Source organism: Seriola aureovittata, chromosome 19, assembly GCF_021018895.1.
Source record: "Seriola aureovittata isolate HTS-2021-v1 ecotype China chromosome 19, ASM2101889v1, whole genome shotgun sequence".
In the NCBI taxonomy this organism is placed as follows: domain Eukaryota; kingdom Metazoa; phylum Chordata; class Actinopteri; order Carangiformes; family Carangidae; genus Seriola; species Seriola aureovittata.
This window is the reverse complement of record NC_079382.1, coordinates 16,061,478-16,080,787: the sequence shown is the minus strand read 5'-3', so window position 1 is coordinate 16,080,787 and position 19,310 is coordinate 16,061,478. Positions and strand designations below refer to the sequence as shown.

General features: G+C 43.8%; 1 protein-coding gene across 3 annotated transcripts in view; it reads left to right on the top strand.

Moving 5' to 3' along the window:
• Positions 1–19,310, top strand: part of gphnb (gephyrin b) — a 91,435-nt gene that overhangs the window by 51,773 nt on the left and 20,352 nt on the right. For 2 of the 3 annotated variants that reach the window (XM_056405661.1, XM_056405662.1), the window contains exons 9-10: positions 13,434–13,475; positions 15,722–15,796. The exons of the other annotated variant lie outside the window; for it this stretch is intronic. In XM_056405661.1, coding sequence (XP_056261636.1) covers positions 13,434–13,475; positions 15,722–15,796 — 117 coding nt within the window. The remainder of the gene's footprint in view (positions 1–13,433; positions 13,476–15,721; positions 15,797–19,310) is intronic. 3 annotated transcript variants of the gene reach the window in all.

Sequence of the window (19,310 nt, the reverse complement as noted above, 5' to 3'; positions counted from 1 at the left end):
AGGTTTTTAAAATGCCGAATGGCGTCAACTCTCTCTCCCTCTCTCTCTGTCTCTCTCTCTCTCTCCCTCTCTCCCTCTCTCTGTCTCCCTTTCCTCTCTCTTTCACCTCATCTGTAAGTGTCACGTCTCCATGTGTCTCCCGGACAGCAGGCAGGTGCCATGGGAATATATGAGGGGGGTTGCCATGGGAACAGAGGGATGGGATGTTAGTGGAGGAGGGAGGGCGGGTGCATGGGCGGGTCATGCGACAGAGGGAGCAGCCAGAGGAGAGCTGTCTCTCTCTCGCTCTCTCTCTCCCTCCCTCTCTCTGCTCAGCAATGTTTGGGTGACAGGTCAAGTCACACCCTTGCAACACATTTTAAACATATACAGTTGTTCAGCCAGATGTGAGAACAACGTGGATGTAGAAAGTAAGACATTACTATTATATCTTATTGCCCCAGTTTGATGGCGAGTCTTGTCTCAGTTTGTAGGTTTTATGTAGCTGCTGCTTTACACAAAATACACATCGATTTGTCCCAAAGATCTAAACCTGGCAGAAGACAAAGATTTATTTTTTTTGAATGCAGTTCTGACTGAAGTCCTCTGCACATGATCATGGTGCTAGAATAGTTTTGCCATTGTTTTCCTATGGAGAGAGCAAAGTCAAACATTGCAGCTGTGCTTCTTTGTGTGTCATATGCAACTTCTCATCGCTCTGCTGCTACGTCGTGAATGTCGTTGACATAAATCCATGCTACTTTTTGCCTCTGCACCGTGCTGGCCTCCCAAGCCTCACAATGATTGTAGTTCATTTTACTGATCGTTGTTAGACAGCCTCAGACTTGGCTAAGGCGTTTTTTGACCTCGGCTGAGCTACAGAGTGTGTAGCTGTAAATAATTGGACAGTGGGGAGCTTTAATGCTTCTGCTGTTGTCCCAGAGCTGCTGCTGGGTCCACTGATGCAGTGAGATAGACCTCTCCCATCACCCCCACCCCCCTTTGCTCCAAAATGCAAATACACACTAACACCTGTCTCTCCACTGAAGCCTTCCTTTGTCAGTGACCCAGTTTGAGCATCACTAGCCTGTCAAGATCACATGCCAACCGCATTAGTCAGCGTTTGTGTGTGACGTGCCCGTCTGGACATGTGTGTCTTTGTACATGTGCAGATAACAGACAGTTAATGGCTTTTTTAGGTATAGCTTTTAGCTTGTTTAGATTCTGACACAGGCTGTTTCCCAGCGACAAGCTGCCATATGTTCTTTGAAATTCCCACGTTGCAAGCGGCTGCCGACAGTATGTACACAATGTCCTTGGAGCCAGAATGGCTCTCTTCACTGATGCATTTCATGTGCCACTGTGGGCTGTGTTAGTTTGTTAGCTGGGTCTTGATGGCAGCGCTGCATGGTGGCTTTGAGAAGAGAAGGTATGGAGTAGGTCTTAATCTTGTCACTGCCAGAGCTGCTGCTGCTGCTGCTGCTGCTGCTGCTCCCATACAAGCAGGCCCGACGCCTCGGCTCACAGAGCAGAGCGCAAGCAAGGAAGGAAGCACCATTCTGCCAAATAGAAACATGCATAAATGCACACAGGTCATGTATCAGCATTTCCAGCTCAAGTAGCATTAGTCAAGTTCTGGGATTGTGTGTGTGTGTGTGTTAGTGTGTGTGGTTGTGCGTTTTCAGATGGATGGCATGTGTGTTAAGCAAAAGTGAGGAAGCAATTAAATGTCAGTGTTTGTACCTGTGTCTGTGTGTGTCTGTTGCACTCATGCAGATGCATAAATGTTGTGTGTGTATGTGTCAAAGGAGCTCTCCAGCTCGCAGGGTTTTGCTATTAAGCATAAAGTCTGTATGCAACACAGAGGAGTGCAGACTCAGAACTCATGTCCAAACCTGTCTGTCTGCAGTGCAACAATACACACACACACACACACACACACACACACACCACACACACACACACACACACACATACATACAGTAAATTTGGACACACAAAATCATCCTCAAGAGAGAAAATGTCTATCTCAGTGTCATACGCAACACACACACACACACACACACACACACACACACACACACACACAGCCCACAAATGCAAGCAGATACAAAAGGATTATAAACTGAGCAGCTCTACAACCATTCATGTAACCAGATTTTCTTTCTCTGTCACACTGTCTCTTACTTGTGCACACACAAGAAAGCACACACAGACAGACAGACACACACACACACAAGACACAGAGAGGGTAGTTGTACCCTTCCACTCCTGTGAGCATTTAGTACAGTTATGTAATGGTGAGTTTGGATTAATGAAGCATATGGGAGAAGGGGGTTTGACTCAGAGGATGGCTGACAGTGTGCGTGTGTGTGTGTGTGTGTGTGTGTGTGTGTTTGTGTGTGTGTGTGTGAGTGAGCGTGAGCATGAGTGAGGTTGTGTCTCCTGTTCTTAATCTCAGTGGAGCAATGTTGGTTAGGATTTTCGTGTGCACTCATTTGCTGAGACACAAACATGAAAAACTACTACTGCATGCTTTCCAGGTTGCATCCGTATTTTGTTCTGACATTGAAGAAAACGTGTCTTTATCAGGTTGTGTGTCATGTTTTAATGTGTTATTAGTGTTTACTTTAAGATATAGGATCATTTTACAAACATCATTTCTGGTCCCTTATTTTAAATGAACAGCCCAGAGTCGAGACTCATTTTTATATAAGTGAATATAAGGTGCCACTAAAACCTCTCATTTTGAGAAAATGAGTCTGAGCCAGCTTTATCCTTAGGGTTGGAGTTTCCGTCTGAAATAGAATTAGTTTAGGTTAAGGGTGAAGTCGAGATTAGACTTGCATACTGTAGTTTGAGAAATTGGGGTTGCACTTTTTAAAGTGCATTTAAAGGGCAGGAGATCTTTGTTCTTTGACTGTTGAAATCCCTTTAGCTGTTGCTGTTGCTGTCGCACTCACAAGTTGTTGCAGAAGTGAATCCACTATGTTATGCAGTTCACTACAGCAGCTACAGTAGTTACCAGGGGGGCTACTTTCTGCGTTTACCCTTAAGACAAGTGTTTAAAAAAAAATTTTTTTTTTTTTTTTTTTTGGGGGGGGGGGGTAGTTCTAGGAGACGGAGGTGACTATTGGTTTTGGCTTTTAGTTTTTGGTAATTTGATTAACTGATTAGAATTAACAGAAGTACAAAGGGTCTGATGGCACCTCCTGTATTTATACTTGATCTTGAGGCTCTGTCTTGTAGAGGGGCCATGTGTCAAAATCAAGTATTAATACCAGTTTATATTATATTCTAGTTGATGTTATGATTTCATGGTGCAGAGATTCTTACTAAACTAAGTTGGGCAACTCGGGGGCTCAGAAGTGGCCCACAGATCACATGTAACGGTTAATCTGGTTAATCAGGTTAATCAGGTTAATCCGGCCACAGAGTAAAGTGTTGCTGTATTTGTTTGTTTTGTTTTTTTTATCAGTATTTGTTTTATTCATAAAAAGTATTCAGAGACACTTGTTAAGTTTGTTCCTTTAGTCAGTTAGTAATCAGTCAATATTAGACTCTAAATAAAATGTTACCTCATTTTTAATGTTGATTTCAATCCATGAAATGATGATGTTCCTGAAGCCGGTCTGCTGCCCTTTCATCTCTCCCCTCTCTATCAGAGTTTTCACCTTGATGCGTCTGCAAGTGCTCACATTATTTATGCTCTGTGTGTTGTATACTGTTCCAAACATCCCGTCAACTTGACTGATATTGGCATTTATTTTGATTAAAGTATTCATCGCTCTCGCTCTCTCTCATGGTGCTTCTGCTCAAACTTTTTCAGGTGCTGGCTGTGCACCCAGAGGACACCGCCTCACTTTGCACTGATCCTATAGCATTTATTTTTTTTTTGATTAATGGCTTGATGTATGGCTGTGCAGCCAAGGTTTATGGAAATGAACTCCTCCTTCTCCACTGAGATGAGGGAACTGAGTCTCAGTGCAGCAGAATCATTCAGCCCACACCACGTGCATGACCCTCAGCGTGAACGTGTTGACTCTGTGGTCACTGCCACAAGCTGAAACAACACCGTGTTGATGTGCACATGTGTGCAAACTGTCAGGCTCATACATAAATGTACAGACATGTGCACCACACCTGTGAGACGTCCTACTGCACAATAAGCAACAGGATTTTTAGTTGGGAGTTGGGATTTCTAGTAAAGAATGACACTGTTGTTTACTAGTGTTATTATTTTAGTTCTTGTGATCATCAATCTTACTTTTTTTAAATTATTAATAATAATGATCATTTAATTGTTTTTATTATCCATTCTTCAGTCTATAAAATGTCTTGAAATAATGAAAATTGCCAGACACAAGTTCCCAGAACCCTGGGTGACCAGATATTTAATTGACAGTCATACTAACCAGAGAAAAGCATGAAATCCTCACATGCTCAGTTAAAAGAAGCAGGACGAGAACAAGTTTGGCTGTTGAACAGTCTGACCCTGGCAGGATTTTGACATGAGTCAAAACAACTGTGACATTCATGGTGTGTGAACCAAGCATGAAAAAAAAAATGTCCATGGCATTTGGCCTAGGCCTGATCTGTACACCGATCAGAGAGTCATCACTTCCAAATGAATAGTGACAGAGGATCATTGAGAAGAGTGAAGTGATCAGACAGAGGGAGATGAATGAGACGCCCTGGCTTGTATGCGTAAGCGCCGCTCCAATGTCAGATCAGCCGGCTGTGGTGTGACGGATCAATCATCGGCTGCCCGTACAGGAGACATGACTCCACACTGTCCATAGATATCAATGTGTAGTAGAAAGTGAGTGTGTGCGTGTGTGGGTTTATGTGCATGTGTGTGTGTGTGGTGTGTGTGTGTGTGTGTGTGTGTGTGTAACCTTCTGTTCCTTTGGCCCTGTTTTTGAGCTGTGAGGATGAAGCAGGCTGTGTTCTGCTGGAGTGGCAGTGCTAATGTCCGCTGGGTGCATGGCTCTGTTAGGCTGCGCCGTCAAGGACGTCTGCTGGGGATTTGGAAGCGTGTGTGTGTTTGTGTGTGTGTGTGTGTGTGTGTGTGTGTGTGTGTGCATGCGCGTGCGTGCGTGTGTGTGTCTATTTTTTGGGGAAATCACATATAAGAAGTCCAGTTGCACTTCACCAGTCTGGCACATTTTTGAATGTAAATACTTTGCATATATGAGAACACATATTATTAATATTTGTAATAGTGATAATTATGTGCATATGGGTGACAAATTAAATGAAAAACAAATGAATAAATAAGTGGAGAAGAATAATGGATGCAACTGCTTCGATCCACGGCAGGAGGAGGGGTCACTGAATGCTTTTGTCGTTGTTGTTATTCAGTCATGTTATTGTTGTATTTTCAGAATAAAAATCCTTAAACAATCACACATACGAACACTAACATAACTTCTGTCAGTCCCCATGAATAGATAGGATATAATATCATGAAAAAATCATGACAGGAGGGAGAAGAGAGCTGTTACATACTACACATTAACAGATCTTTGAAGTTTGCCATTACCTCCTCCAGGCAGCTCCATGAGATAGTCCTACAGTCTTCTTCTGAGCGAGCAGGCCATGTAGAGAAGAACACAACCTCAGCTTATGCGAGATGTGACCTTGAAAACCTCCACCGCCACATAAGTCACATGAGAGAAGACGGGAGCAGATAACAAATGTAAATATGCTCATCGAGCTTGCTGTCAGTTACCCCTGCGCTCGCAGCAGCTAATCTTTACGAGCAGGGGCAAGTGCTTTGCGGATTTTCTTTGCCCTTTATTTCACCTCTCAGGTTAAACACAGGCTACTGCCCTGCTCTCCAACTGGTGGATGTTTGAACCTGAAGACTGCAGGCAAAGATGTAGGGCTGGGGGGGGGGTGCTAGAACTGAAGGTCATTCAGAGATGAGGCAGTAAAGGATCTGGTGCTGTTTGCAGTGAAGATACAATCATAACGTATGAGTCTCCATTGACCTAAACATTTTTTAATGGTGTATTAATAATACAGCAATGAAGCATAGCATTATTAGAACTAGCACTTCTAATAGTTGTTATGTATTAGTTTGGAAAGCTCCATAACCAGTTTAATCATGCTCACGTGTTCATTTGCTAGATCAATGCAGGAAACAGCATTCAGATATTTTCAGACTGGTGAAACCAAACCTACATCTTTGCAGATAGGGTGGTGAACACCCCCACCCACCCACCCCATTCACAAATCCACAAAGTTTGATTGAGATGAAAATAATGTGAATTACGGTCAACACAGTCACATTAGTTTAAAAAACGATGGGAGGTTTGGAGCGATGCGTTAAACAGCGTTCTCTGCCTCCATCATTGAAACACCACCACCATGGGGGAATATCTTTCAGTAGAATGGTGTTTATCCATCAGTGGATACTGAAGCACCACAGCTGATGTGAAGACTCACAGTGGACCAGCACCCTACTAAGTCTTTCCCTTTAATTTGTCACCTGTTTTAACGGATGGAGGCTAACGTGGTTGCTCGTGGATGCCGCAGGGTTTTTCTTTTCTCCTGTATTTCCGTGGCATTTGACTGTATTTACGTGCATGTGTACAGTGCTGCATTGACTGAGCATGTGACTGAATGTTTTTGTTGTCCAGCTTAGTTGAGGACACGGAGGCCTGGCGCAGTGTGATGCTCCAGCACTGTTTTACAGCTCGTGTCATCATTCCTTAAAGGTTTATTCCTCTGTGGAAACGATAGATAGGACTTGTTATATGCCTTTGTGATCTGCTGAAATTTTTCAAGCTCGCTTTTAGCTGACACTATTGACCGCTCGTGTGTCTGTCGGTGTGCGAGTGCCACTAGATATGTGTTATTGTCCTCCTCCGGTGCAGTAAAGCTCATAAAAGTGACTCTTCGTCTCCTGGCCTGCTGGAGGTGTGGAGGATTTATGATGGAGTGAGTGAGAAGGAAAGGCAAGGAGTGAGAGAGAGGAGAGAAGGAACAGAGAGTGGGAGGGAGAGAAAGAGAGAGAGAGAGGGACAGAGAACTAATGACTTAGAGAGGACATGGGACTGAAAGGGAGTGGGAGGTGGGGAAGGGAGGATGGATATAAGTGAAAACGAAGAAAGAAGGAACAGAGGACAGTTTGGCTCGCTAGGCCCGTGTCTCTCTGTGTGTTTTACTCGTCCATCTGTATTCATCTGTCCATCCCCGAGGGCAAGTCCAGTATAGCTCACCTCACATCAGCCTCACCCCCAACCCCCAACCCCCCCCCCCCCCGACTCAATCATCTTAAATGAGTATGAAAACGACAGAAACGGAGAAAGATGCAGAGCGAGAGGTGAGAAAGAGCGAGGGCTGAGAGGGTGAAAGAGTCACATCCGTCTCTCTCTCCTCAACAAAAACGCTCATGGGAAATGCACACACACACTCTCGCACAGACATGCGCGCACACAGACCTTCAGTCATGCGTGTATGATCTAGCGCAGCACACGGCACCGTATGTGCAACTATATACCCTCCTCCTCCTCCTCCTCCTCTTCGTCTCCTCCTCCTTATTGTCTCTTTGACTTTTGCATCTCCTCGCTGCTCTTTCGCTCTCTTGTGCGTCCTTCTCACTCCAGCCTTCCCTTCTTCTCTCTCTCTCTCTCTCTCTTACTGTCTTGCTCACCCTTCCTCACTCACCCTCTTCCAGTTAGTGAGTGTGTAAAAGTGTGTGTGTGACTGTCTGTGTGTGTGCGTGTGTGTTCTTGTGTGCATGTGCCGGGGAGCTCATTCTGTTCCGACTCCAGGCAGAAGATGGTAAGTAATGTCTTTCCTCCTGCATTTCTCAGAGAATGTTTACAGGTTTTTGAGTGTAGAGGGCTGCGTGTGTGTGTATGTGTGTGTGTATGTGTGTGTGTGAATGTGCGTGCGTGTGTGTGTGTGTGTGTGTGTGTGTGTGTGTGTGTGTGCAAAAGTCATTTGTGTGCCTTTTTAATAAGTGAAGGATTTTGTATTATTAGCTGAGTGGACATGGGGGTGGATGTATTGCGAGTGCAGTGTGTGTTTTGTAAACACAATTTGTGCTCTTGCATACATATTTGTGCATGTGTGTGCTGCTGCTGATGATGCCTGAAGGAGGTGTGCTGTCAGGCCATGGATGAGTTTAGGGGGTAAGGAGGGTGAGTAATGTCGCGATGGGACTGCTGACTAGCAGGGGTGGGCTGCGAGATGAGGAAGTGGAGGAAGAAGGGGAAGATGATGAAGGGGCTCACGCACCTCATATTGTGGCTGTGGTGTTAGGAGGTGGTGGACATGGTTACATAAAAAAGACAAAGGAAAGAGGATGAGCGTGAGCAAGCGAGACACTGTAGCGATCTCACAGGACTCCACACGCTCCCTTAATGTTTAAGTCATGCAATCAGCCAGTCACTTTCTCAGAAACAGAAGCCACTCCATCCACATTAACCCTCTTCATTTAGCTGCTTCTTTCATCCAGAGCTCCTTAAAAGTTATGCAAGAGCAGAATAAGAAACCCCTTGATCCCGATGCCTGTGCTGTTATTCCTTGTCCCTGGAGTTATCCTGCGCTTCCCTCCGGTCACCAACATAGCAGCTTAGCTGGAGCACTACTGTAAATGGAAATAGGGCAGTATGGATGAAGAAGTGTGGAAGCAGCACCTTCGAAATCCATGACGGCTTTAAACAGCTGACAAGGAGAAGCAGCAGGGTATTGATGTAGCTGTGGAGAATGACTCTACCGATAGCTAAATGTCAGGTACAGCCATAGATTTGCAGCTTTATCGATGCTACGTTACACACAGGTTCCCACAGCGTGGGGAAAATAGATCCGTGCAGGCCAGTTAATGCCTTTTTGTGCCTTTTTATGTATGAGTTGTTAATTCCTGCTATTTCACAGAGACAGTAAAACACTGATATAGTTTATGTCAAGACAGGAAAATCCAGTTTAAATCCGAAATGAAATCTGGTCATCATTCACCAGAAACCTAAAAAAGAATAAGGATGCATTCAGTAGTAGTTAGCTTATCTTAGCACAAAGACTGGAAAGAAGGGGAAATAGCTAACCTGACTCTATGCAATGGTAAAAAAATCCACCTACTCTAAATCTCACAAATTAACCTGTTATAACTTGTTGATTGAATTGGGACAAATAAGGATCATGTACCAGACTGTTCCTTGGATGCGATGACTTCCTGTAGTCTCTGCAAATTGTCTTTTAAGCCCAGTAAGTGTCTATGTGTGAAATTAGACAAAACTTCACAGGTTGCTGCTTTAGAATGAAGGAGAGCATGAAACTGATACATGAGGCAAGTTTTCTGGCATTGGAGACACTAAAATATTCGTATTGCACTGACAGATTTTTCTTTTACTTCTTTGAGGAGAATAAGACTTTAAAGATTCAACACAGAATGATTTCATAAGGGTTTTTTTTTTTTTTTTTTTTTTTTTTTTTTGGCAGAGCACTACCCTCTCTAAAATCTGCTTAGTCCAATCTTTGCATGGCCTGAGGGGAAATTGAAACATGCATGTCAACGCTGAAGCATTTACCCTCCTCTCTGTTAAGAAGAGAGACAACAGCTTTCAATAACTATATGGAAGAGACAGTGTGATATTAATTTAGCTGTGAAGAATAATGATTCTAGCCTGTTAAATGTCAGGTGTGGGGGGTGGGGGGGGGACGTGAGTCATATAGAAAAAAGGATGTATTATAATATGTGTGATATATTGTTGCAGAGACCAGATGAAAGTAGCTCCGGCCAGAAGGAAAGTGCTCTTGTCTCTGATTAATGTACATGTATTGAGCCCCCCCCCCCCTTCTTTTATTTGGCTCGCAGTGTCCATAGACCATTTGGGTCAAATTGCTTTAGGCTTTAAGTCAAAATCACTTCCGCTGAGTCCAGTGTGCTTGTTCATGTGTGCACAGAGCGTGTGCCCTGGATGGGAATTTTTATTTTTGTTATACAGACTTTTAGGTATCTACAAGTCTTAATACATGAGTGACAAAGCGTGTTTAAATATGCGCTTACTTCATCACACATGCAGTGGGACATGCATCTGTATGTGTGAAGTTTGCGTGTTTTGTGTGCGATATTATATTTGTCTTGACTTACTCACGCCCACTGACTCTGAGAGTTTGCCTTGAGGGCAATGGAGAGAGAATGGAAAGAGTACAAGAGAGCTTTGAAACAGCAGAGAGACAGAAAGAGAGAGACAAACAGTCAGACAAGGGAGAGGGAGGGAGGAGGGAGAGGACAGACAGGAAATGAGGGGCAGTAAGAGGAATGGACGAGACCGTCTGACCAGCTGTACTGAGCGTGCTCAATCACCATGTGATGAGAAGCGGGGGAGACTGGTGAGCCGCATAACACGGGCCTGTCAAATCAGCTGTGTTGGCTCTCACTCTCCGCCACGCCAGCAACTCACTCAATAGCTCATTAATTTCTAATACATGTAGACGTGGAGACGGCCATGGGAGGGTGGTGATGGATGACTGGAGCTGGACGATGGAGCACGCAGCACATGCTCCCAGTCAGCTGTGGTTGTTTGGCTTTTACACCGTGGATTCTTCCTCACCTTTATTTATTCCGGTGGGGGGGGGGGGTCGAATAAGTCGAAAGCACTGACAGCACTCACATTTAATTTGACAAGCGAAGACAGCGACTCATCAGAAGCCTGCACAGTGACGGTCTGTGATATTATTCAGAGGATATTTACGTCGATCAAACTGATTCTGTAATTCAGTTTAGATACAAGGAAAGTGTAATCCAATAACCTACCGTTTCTATCTTACATAATTGTTTTATATGTCAATAGGTAAAAGGAATGCAACATTGTTCCTTTCCCAGTTTAAGGAAAATTCTTGTCTACTAATCATAATCTTTTGTCTGATAGAGGTAAAGCACATTTTCTCAGTTTGTTCAATTCTGAGGTTCTTGTACTCAGCTGTAAGTTTAAGTGTGAGATCACCTCCACCTCTGCAACATTAAAATACTGTTAATATTTTGTTGCTTTGCCTTAAGTAACATTTTGAATACAGGACTTGTACTGTAATTGTTGTTTTTTAATTGTGTTATTGTTACTTTTATTTGCAGTAAGTAAAAATATTATTAATACTCTGAATGGGTCACGCTAACTTTGCTCTCATTGCCTATAGATTTGGAAAACGACATATAACAAGCAGAAAACTTTTCCAAATAAAGTTACATTTCCATTGGCGTTCTTTAAGTTTTCCTAATGAACAGACGCTATGGCTGCTGCTGGCCTGGACGTTACATGACGCCAACATTGGTGAGGCAGATGTGGACTTACGGGAATATATTTCTTCCATACATTTTGCATCACATAAGAGGAGTTTCATTATAAAACAACAGTATAGGCCCACATGCTGTTTTGACAGAAAGCTGCTGCCCATTGTACAATATTTATGACCCCCCCCCCCCCCTTTGGCAGTATCAGAAAACTCACTGCGGCAAATAGTAAGTGACGGAAGTGAAGAGGACAAAAAGGTACATTCAATGTTATTGAACCGAGCTTTCTCTCAGCAGAGTGTGTCCGTGCTGCCGCAGTAGTTAGGAGGACCATGTGTAGTTCTCCTCCTGAGTTTCAGTTTGTGACCGCCTGTGGTTTCCTGCCAGTGTCCATTATCTGAGCAGTGAGCTTGATGAGAGCAACTACTGTGAATCTACAGCATTTCAATTAGGAGGGATGGGATGCTCATCTCCTTGACACTCCCCCTTTAAAAAGTCAATTTATTATATCAGCTAAAATGTTACTGTTTCATGAAGAAAGGTCGGGATTCGTCTTATAACTTCAGTAGTAATTCATTGTGAGCTTGGCTTTTAATGCCAGCCATTATTGTGTTGGGAATAGATGTGATATTTCTTAATGGATTCCCCAGTGATGTCATTTTTTGAGCTGGAAGGCTTTGGGAACAGTAAAAAACCTGTGCCAAATATAGAGGGCTGTGTTTGCGTGGTGTTTTTGTTTTTTTGAAATTTTGGCTATAGCTCATGAATGCAATGCTGTACAGCAGCTGTCTTGGACATAGCACGTGAACGGCATAACGGCTGTAGGTAGAAAAGAGAAATCCAAATTCTGATCACCTCTAAAATTTGATCTAACCACATCAAAATGTCAGGAAATCTATGGGCAACAAGAGGCAGGAACATAACCTCCGTGCAGCCTCATTAGTGGAGTTAATAAAAGTCTTCATGTGCCTTTTGGTGGAGGCATTGTTATTAAAAGTGCCTTACCACAGCATGAATGAAAATGGTCCAATCATGGGTGACCCCGGTAGGGCAGTAATAGGTGATAGAAATGAATTATGTTGCATTTTCCTGGCTCATTTTATTTCCCGTGTGATTTCGGTTTCTACAGTGCGCCTTGTTCAATGTCTTCTGTGTGCAACATGATGGGAAGGAGGGATAAACGACTGGTGCCTGCATTGATTTCTTACTTATAGAACTGTGTATGGTGGGGTTTGCATGTTTTATCAGTTACAATCGATTGAAAGATGTTGATTATGTCATTGTATGACCTAGCATAGCGGTAAATATACCGGTGGAAAACCGCGGGCTGTCTGTGATATTGCCGGAGATTTCAGTGGCGTTATGTGTTGCGACTTCAGACAAAGAAAACAAAAATGCATAGTTGTAAGAAAATGATTCATTGATACATCAAATCAGGACTTGAAGCATAAGTTAGCTCCAGTGTTCTCATCGTTTATACTTTATGCAACCAAGAGCGCATGGTACACGCTGTACATATGTCTCCTACACTGACACGTTTGTGCTTACACCGAGTACTCCCATCCTGGATTAAGATGACGTGCATACACAGGAATGGTACAGTATAGTGGCAGTCATTCAGATCTCAGCGACAGGATTTAACAGGAAGATACTCCTCTCTTTATGAGCCAGACTGATTTTTAAAACGTCGATGTGCAGGTTTAAGCAGGGGACGTGTGGATCGTCTTTCGCTGTCGGGTCTGGTGAACATAAACACTCACACACACAGTTTAAGCTGATGAGAAATTGACACGATGTTCAAAATGTGTGATGTTTCCTGTGAAACCTGTTCTCCTACTGTTCTGATGGGGAGTGAACCCCCATGCAACTCCTACCTGCTGTCCTGACCTGTCCTGACCTGTCCTGTCCTGTCGTGTCCTGTCCTGTCCTGTCCTGTCCGTCATGCCCTTGGCTGCCTTAGCCCATCCAAGATAGTCACACAGAGACCTGATGTCCATCCTGAAAGACAGAGGGCACTGTCTGCTCCACCCGTCAGTCTCTGTGTGCCTCTGTCTGGCCCCCGCCCCCCAAGCCCCACCTGCTCCCCTCTGCTCAACCCGGCTTTGGCTCTGTTAACCCTCTTCTCTTCTCCCCTCCTCTCTCTCTCTCTCTCTCTGTCTCTCTCTCTATCTCTGTCTCTCTCTCTCTCTCTCTCTCTCTCTCGTGGCACCAGGCGCGGCTCCCCTCCTGTTCATCCACCCTAAGCATTGCTGAGGTACTCCTGCATGTGTTCTAATGCATCGTTACGGCCGTCATCATGGCATCGGTTTCTACTCCCTCCCTTCTCCAACCGCACCTCTGACTTCCTGCCTGGCATGATTGCTTCCCCTCACTAAACCTCCTATCCTTTCTCTCTTGTGTGTGCTGTCCTGCCTGATACACACCTGCTGTCTCTCTGTGGGTTTTTTTTTTTTTTTTCTCCCCTGTTCCTCCTTTTGTGTGGATGTGTTCTTGTTATGTTTTTACTCTGATTTTGTCTTGTAGTTAAACGTCCCGTTGCCCTCATCCTGGTACAAGTTCTGTATCTAACCCTTGCCTTGTTTCCGAACTCACACACCCTCCAAAATAAACACACCTCCATCACTTGGCATATTCCTCAACTGCATTTCAACCTCAGATCTGAAGTTGAAAGATGCTTGAATTATGTATTTGAATGAAATTGATATTGCTTGCACAAACAAAGTGCATTTCTCTCCCTCTGTTTACACACCTCAGTTCCTTTAAAGGGGCCTCTCTCTCTCTCACACACACACACACACACACACAAACACACACACATACACACACACACACACAGCAGCTTGTAAACAGAATAGGTGCTGTATGTGCGGTAAGCCCTTACAGCACTCCTGTGCTTGTTACTCTGGTCATGGCCCAATGACTCTGATCTGTGAGTGATAAAGACATGGCCTCAGTGCAAGGGCATAGAATAGTGCTGACACTTGTCCAATGTGATATTGAAATCCATTGATTAACTGTAATTGCCCAGTAACGTGGAAAAGAGTTTGGTAGCAGATTTAAAAAATAATGTCCATCTCAGAAGGTGGTGGGAGGTTGTGTTCAGTTTAATCTCATTTCCATCACTTAGGTTTAGAGATAATTGAGCCTTATTTACTGTTTTCTAAATGCAAAATCCAGTAAAATAATCCAATCAATTACCTCTTTTCCTCAAAGTGATTGTAATGTAATTACTATTTTCTTAGCCATATGAGTTACAGTTCAAAACTAGCTCATAAACAAATCACTGGAAATTGGATTACTGTAGTCTCATTACCTGTAATCTCTGTTGAGTGTCTCACTGATGGGCCAATATTTCCAGCCAATATTAGGTTGCCATAGATAAATAGCTGTAAATAAGAAAATGCATCACAGAAACACCAAATACAATCAGTAATTTAGAAATTAAATGTATGTTTATAATACAGGCTTACCTGGTTCACTATAGTTCAATATATTTTATTATTGTTTGGATTTTTTCAAACTTTAAAGGTTTAATTTTTACATTTTTTGTCTTATTTTTTGTCATCTCAACTTTAAGAATATTTTTCCACTGTGGTGTATTATTTCAAATTTTCTAGTATATTTGCTGTTAGTGTCACGTTTTTGGCATTTCTCAACTGTAAAATGTGCAGTTCAGATTATGTTTTGGCTCATTTTGACAACCAAATCTATATGATTCAGGGGGTTTTGTTTTCAGTATCTGGCCATTGGTCGTGCTGTCGTTAGATTAATCACATAAGTTCTGATATAAATGAAATTCATTCCTGCTTTATTATAATTGACAAAAATACGGCAGGAAAAATCCAAGCATCACCTCCTTTACTGAAAGCAATTGTAATCCAGTTACTGTGCTCCAAGCGGTATGATTTAAAGTTCACTACCAAACAGGTCACTAACTGGATTACTGTAGTGCCATTACTTGTAATCTGTTGCTCCTATCCCAGCTTGTCACATGTAGCCAGAGAGAGGCCTTTTGTAGGGCCAGGGGTCAAGCACTCACTTGGATTAACTTCCACTCAGCTTCCACTTGCACACACACTAACTGAGAGATGTGTCCACAGTAGCAGTGCTCTACTGGAACTGTCGTCAGATGCACAAACTGGTTCTGTTCTTCATCCATCTTTGGTTCTGTTCTGTTGGTGGTGGTTAGTGTTTTCTAGTGACTTGTTTGCCACATCTTTTTATTTTTAAATTTCCTTTGATCCGATTGCAGAGTGTATGTCAGGTTAGTACTGGCTTAGTTCTGGAATATGTGTGCGTGTGTGTGTGCGTGTGTGCGTGCGCGCCTTTAGTGTGTTTTTAGTGCATTTGCGTGCAAAATGAGGAGACTGTGTGCAAATGTGTTTTGCCACTAACTGATATGTTGTGTTGATCAGGGTGGGTGTGCATGCTTTGTTGCCTGCACATGTGTGAGTATGTGTGTGGCATGAAGCTGAGTGACTATCCTGTGGCTTCCCTCAGGCCTCACGGAGAGAATTCAGGGCTCACCTGGATGAGGTCATCACGCTCAAGTCAAGGTACTCTACCTTGGACCAGGTAAACCCGCTAACCTTCTACCAACCTCTTACCTACTAGCATGCAGGCCACTGGCATCCCACAAAGCACCTCACCACACTAGTGACAAAACACCGACACACACAACCAGCAGCCAGAGAGGCAGCTGAGGAAGAGAGCACCCTGCTATAGCATGTAGCACTGGAGCAGGTTAGCTTACTTTAGCTTATTGTCTTTGCTGATAGTCCAAGAACAACAATTACCACATGCACAGAATATGGTGGCTTTGCTAAGCAGTAGCGGGAGATACAAGAGGAAAAAAAAAAATCCAGAAAAGTGAAAATGTCACAGTGTAATAGATCATAGCGGGTTAATATTGTAGGCTCATAGACCCAGTTTACACCTGCAGTCTGTATCTGGATATCTTATCTGGATTATAATGAAACCCATCGTAATGCAAGGTGCAATTGCATGCAGCCAACATTGCAATGCTATCTTATCATCAAGACCACATTTGGCGGTGGTCTAGCTCACATTGTGTTGAGATCTCAGCCAGGTGTAGATGCAACCTGTACAGTTTTACCATATTAGCAAAAACAAAACAAAAAATGCACCCAAGAACATTGCAAGGTCACAGAACTCCTATCTCAAGCAGGGCTGGCAGAAAATTATACAAATTCAGTATGTCGCAGTCCGCCATGTCCTGCTACCTAATTTACATAGTGAAATCTGATCACAATATGGGAGAAACTGAGATAACAAGAACGCTTATTAATATCAGCTCTGAATGTAAAGGCCGTTGGTCTGATATTATTATCCAGATACAGATCATATGTTAATACCAGGCATAAATGGGGTCTTAGTCTTGTTCTATAAACAAACAAACAAACAAAAAAAACCCATAACACTTTCCCATATAGTGGATTCCTACTGGGGGAGATGTCTGTTGCGTGAGCCATTCAGAGCAAGGTTTAGAAGCAGTGTGGTGATACACATGGCAACACAGTGGGTGAAATAGCAAAGGGAGACGCGATCACAAGTCGGAAGAATTTGGACATCGTTGCCCCTCAGAAGTTGCCCTGTGCATCACCATGTTTAGCGGTCAGCAACATTCCTCCCCATTGCCTCTCTCTGAGATCTCCACCAGCACTCATTCTCTCATCCATCACCCACCAGGTCATTTGATGTGATTTGTGTATCAGTGGCTGGTGATGTATTGTTTTTTCTGCAGAGGATGTGAACATATGTGGGTGTATGTACCTGGTATGGATTTGTGTGTGTGTATGTGTATGTGTGTGTGCGAGTTGTGTGTTTGGTGTTGGGTTAACTGATGAGACATTGGGCTGCAATTGTGAAGCCCAAGAGAAGCCACAAGTGCACCACAGTCAGTGGAGAGAGCAGAGGCCTTTGCCAAGACACACACTTCCCCACTGTGTCACTCTTTCTCTTTCCCACTGTCGCCTCCCCCTCCCCACCTTCCTCAGGCTCCTGCCTTCAATCCCGAGGGAAGAGGACATAGCTCTAGATTGCCACAGTAGCGTTTTGTCCTGCCCTCTGCCACTCTGTCGCTATCACGCCAGCATTTTGTCCTCTGCCATCCCCTCTCCCTTTCCTCGCTCCGTCCCGCGGCGCGAGGCAGTTGAAGCCGGCTGAAACGAGCCTCCCTGCCCTGTCACAGCCCTCTCATCCTCACGGTGGACGGATAAATCTTCCTCTTTTTGCATAATTTGTCTGACAGCTCCTTTGTTTTGTGCTGAGCTCAGCACTGCGGAGGTTGCATCCCATCATTTCCTAGAGCGTCTCCTCAGCCGGACGGTTATTGGCCCCATCGATTTCCCCCAGGTGGCTCGCAGCCCCTGGGCCATGTGCCTCGCTGACCTGGCCACGCTCACTATTCTGTGTCCGTACACACCGCCACCGCCGCCACCCCACTCCTCAGCCCATTGATCTTCCTGGCAGATCTCCATGACAACCCGTCGTCAGGCTGTTTCCGCGGCGACAATGGGGTTGGCGGGTAGAGTGATTAGTGTTTCTGGCGTGGAGGCTGGTGTTTTTAGATTTTTGTGTGTGTATGTGTGTGTGTGTGTGTGTCTGCATTCCCAGCATACTGCAACGTGCCATTAAGACCAGTGGAGGGTTGTCAGGCCCAAATCCTCAGACACACACACACTCACGCACACATGTCAAGAACGACTTCCAGTCACTTTATTTCTATTTTACTTCATTTATTTTTGCTTACTGCGGGACTTTCCAAACTGTTAAACCTGCTCTCCTTGTGTCTGTATGTATGATGTGTGTGTGTGTGTGTGTGTGTGTGTGTGTGTGTGTGTGTGTTTGTGTGTGTGTGTGTGTGTGTGTGTTAACATTTGCATCCCTCATATGAGCCCATTCTCTTGTCTTACTTGGTTGGTCTCTCACCAGTAACGGGGGATTGTAGCGGAGGGTAGATTAGAAATGAGTGTGAGCTTGTTTGACAGTCTGCTTTTTCGCATCCCCCCCACCCCCTCTATATGTCCAAAACACCCCATTCTGCTCCTGAACTCCACTTCCACATATTCTCCTCACTTCCTATCACCCCCCCCATCCCCCCTCCGTACCTTTTCCACTGTGTTCATCTCCATATGCAAACTGTCTCCCCCCATGGCTCTCTGATGGTATGATCTTTTCTACTGAGCTATTTTTTGCCATACTGAGGTCTCGTTTTCCACCCGTGTCAGTCTTAGTGTCATCACTCCACACTGCATCAAGGTTTTTAGCTTTTTCTTAGTTTACGGTGACTGTATACTTACTGCATTAATCCTAGCTGCAGGAGAGATTAAAGATACATTACTATAAGGAGAGAGTATCTGAAACTGGATTAGGAAGTAGAAAACTCGTGATTGTTGTGGTTTGTCTGTGTGTTTAAAGAGACCAGCTAGATAGTGAGATTCTGATGTAATTGTACTGCGTTAATTGTGTCTTTTTTTTTAATTTTAGATGTCCTCTGTAGTTCTTTTTTAGCAAGGTACACCTTGTACAAAAATGTCCTAGCTGTCGATCGTTAGTTTTCATATGTGCTTTTCAATGTCTGCAAGTTTGATCTGTGTCTTGCTGTAGCTGTATTTAGCTCCCTTAATCCCCACCTTTGTCTTTTTTCTGTCTTTTTTTTTTTTTTTTTTTTTTAAATCATACCTCTCACTCTCTCTATATATGAAGGCTCTGCAGTTGTGGCACAAATCTCCTAGCAACCACAGCTGGCGCCGTCATGGACGTCCACTGGAAAATAGGTTGTGCAAAGAACAGCTGAGCTAGAAAAACAGATAACATCAACATAAATGAGACTGCAGGTCTTGTCTTTAGCTGTCGTCTTTCTGTTCATTGTCTTTGCTCTAATGTGTGAAAGATTTGTAACATTAGCTTGGGAAGAGTCAAACAAACAAAGTAGCTACCTTTTAGCTTTGCTAGCTCGATCACAACAGCTAGATGCTACATAGCTTATGATAAGAGCAATTAAAACAAATGATTGTGATTACATGGATTGCAATATTTACTTTGTCAGTCCATCTGCTTGATGTCC